The sequence below is a fragment of the Pteropus vampyrus genome, unplaced genomic scaffold (genome assembly GCF_000151845.1).
Source record: "Pteropus vampyrus isolate Shadow unplaced genomic scaffold, Pvam_2.0 Scaffold158, whole genome shotgun sequence".
Classification (NCBI taxonomy): Eukaryota; Metazoa; Chordata; class Mammalia; order Chiroptera; family Pteropodidae; genus Pteropus; species Pteropus vampyrus.
In genome coordinates, this window is record NW_011888939.1 from 2,308,651 (window position 1) to 2,310,413 (window position 1,763).

General features: G+C 59.0%; 1 protein-coding gene across 1 annotated transcript in view; it reads right to left on the reverse strand.

Annotated features, from left to right (window-relative positions):
* HMCN2 (hemicentin 2) overlaps positions 1-1,169 on the reverse strand; it is an 80,257-nt gene extending 79,088 nt beyond the window's left edge. Inside the window, 1 exon segment of the mRNA XM_011370061.1 lies at positions 1,152-1,169. Within this exon segment, the coding sequence (XP_011368363.1) occupies positions 1,152-1,169 (18 nt within the window).
* Positions 1,170-1,763: the final 594 nt, after the last annotated feature.

Sequence of the window (1,763 nt, forward strand, 5' to 3'; positions counted from 1 at the left end):
TGTGAGAGCACGTGGCCCTCATAGGAACCACCGTTCTGCCTCTCACGGGCTGACCTTGGGCCAAGGACTCCATGTCCCTGAGCCTCAATGTCCTCGTCGGCAGTCACAGGAGACGCTGAGTACCAAGTGACGTGATGTACGGAGGCTGGAACATAATAAGTGCTCAACAAATGGCCTTGCTGCTCATAAGAACCTCCCTCCGGGCCCTTCCCCTCCCTCCCCGCCCCCTCTCCAAATGGCCGGGCAGCCCTAAGCAGGCTCAAAGTGGAGGGAAAACGCCACTCACTTCCATATTTGCTCAGTGACAGGTAACCATCTGCCCCGCATGGCTCCACTCCCTCAGCTCGGCTTTTCTCATCCGTGGTTTTACATTTTTTTTTTTAAGTTACATAATGTTGACATCCATCAAACAAGGGCCAAACCAGCTGAAGACTGGCACGCGCACTCCGTCACACCTGAGGCAGGGACACGGGACCCTCCGGGACTTCACGGCAAACCTTGCCTGGCAAAGCAGGGACAGCGGGGCCCAGTGGAGAGGAGTCTGGGCTGGGACCCGGAGTTCCGGTTTGAGGACCGACGTCTGCTACTGACATGCTGTGCGACCTCAGGCAGGACAGTCGACCTCTCTGAACCCCAATTTCCTCTCAGAGGTCACCTCCTGAGAACTTTAAAAACCACACAGCCCTTGCTCGCTCCCTCCCTCCCCATGCCCTTAACAGAACAGGAAGTAGGAGCTTCTGGAAAAAATAATAATAAAAGAAACTCCCCCAAATAGAAACAATTTTCAATAATAATAAGCGTCTTGCCTTTCTCTTGACCCGCCCCAGGCCACTTCTGAGAACGGGAATGGTGCTCACTGCGTCACAAAGGCAGAGACGGGAGGAGAGAGAATCCATCGTACAGATGGACAAGCTGAGGCCGGCCCCGCAGAGCCTGTGCCTGCTCTCAGCGCCCACCTGGCCAGATCGCTGCTCTGCTTTAAACCGCCACCCCCAGCCCATGGCTGCCCACTGCTTGCTGGACAAAACCCAAGTACGGGATCGTGACCCGTGGGGACCTACACAGACCAGCCCCCAGCCCCACCCCACCTCACCTCCCCGTGTGTGGCGCTGGACCACTGCTCTTCCTCAGAGGGGCCGGGTCCACCTCACCTCCGCTCCTTTGCACATGGCGTCTTTCCTACCTGGGACACCCCTTCGCCTCCTGTTCACCTGGATGACACCTGCTCAAACCACAGTACTTAGGCATCACCTCTTCCAGGAAGGCTGCCTTGATGCCCCAAGGCTGGTAAGTACTTCCCTATGGACTCCCACAGCTGCCTGTGCTTCGCTTCCCCCATCGCAGCCCTCACCCCACTTGGCTTGTGACCCGGCTCTCCGTCCCCTTTCCCAGAGGCTCCAGCGGGTTTGAAGGCTGCAGCCCAGGGCGGGGGGCCAGGCTCAGGGGAGAGGTGGGAGGAAGGGGGAGCACACCGCCGCTGTGCGTGTGGCGTAATGAGCGGCAGCCGCTCCATCGTGGCATGAGGGCCAGATGGCTCCCTGCGGCACCCAGATGAGAACCAGGGGGAGGTTCGCAGGGAACTTCCCGTTTATGACACCCATTAGGCTGGAACCCTCACGGTCAGCGGCAAGGTTTACGCAGCCACACAGATGGCTGGGATGTGGATCCGAGAGGGACCCACCTGCCCCACTGGGCCCCTCCGGTCCTGTGAGCTCCAAGAGGACCCGCCTGCCCAGAGACCGAAGGGCTCCTGAGAGAAAGTA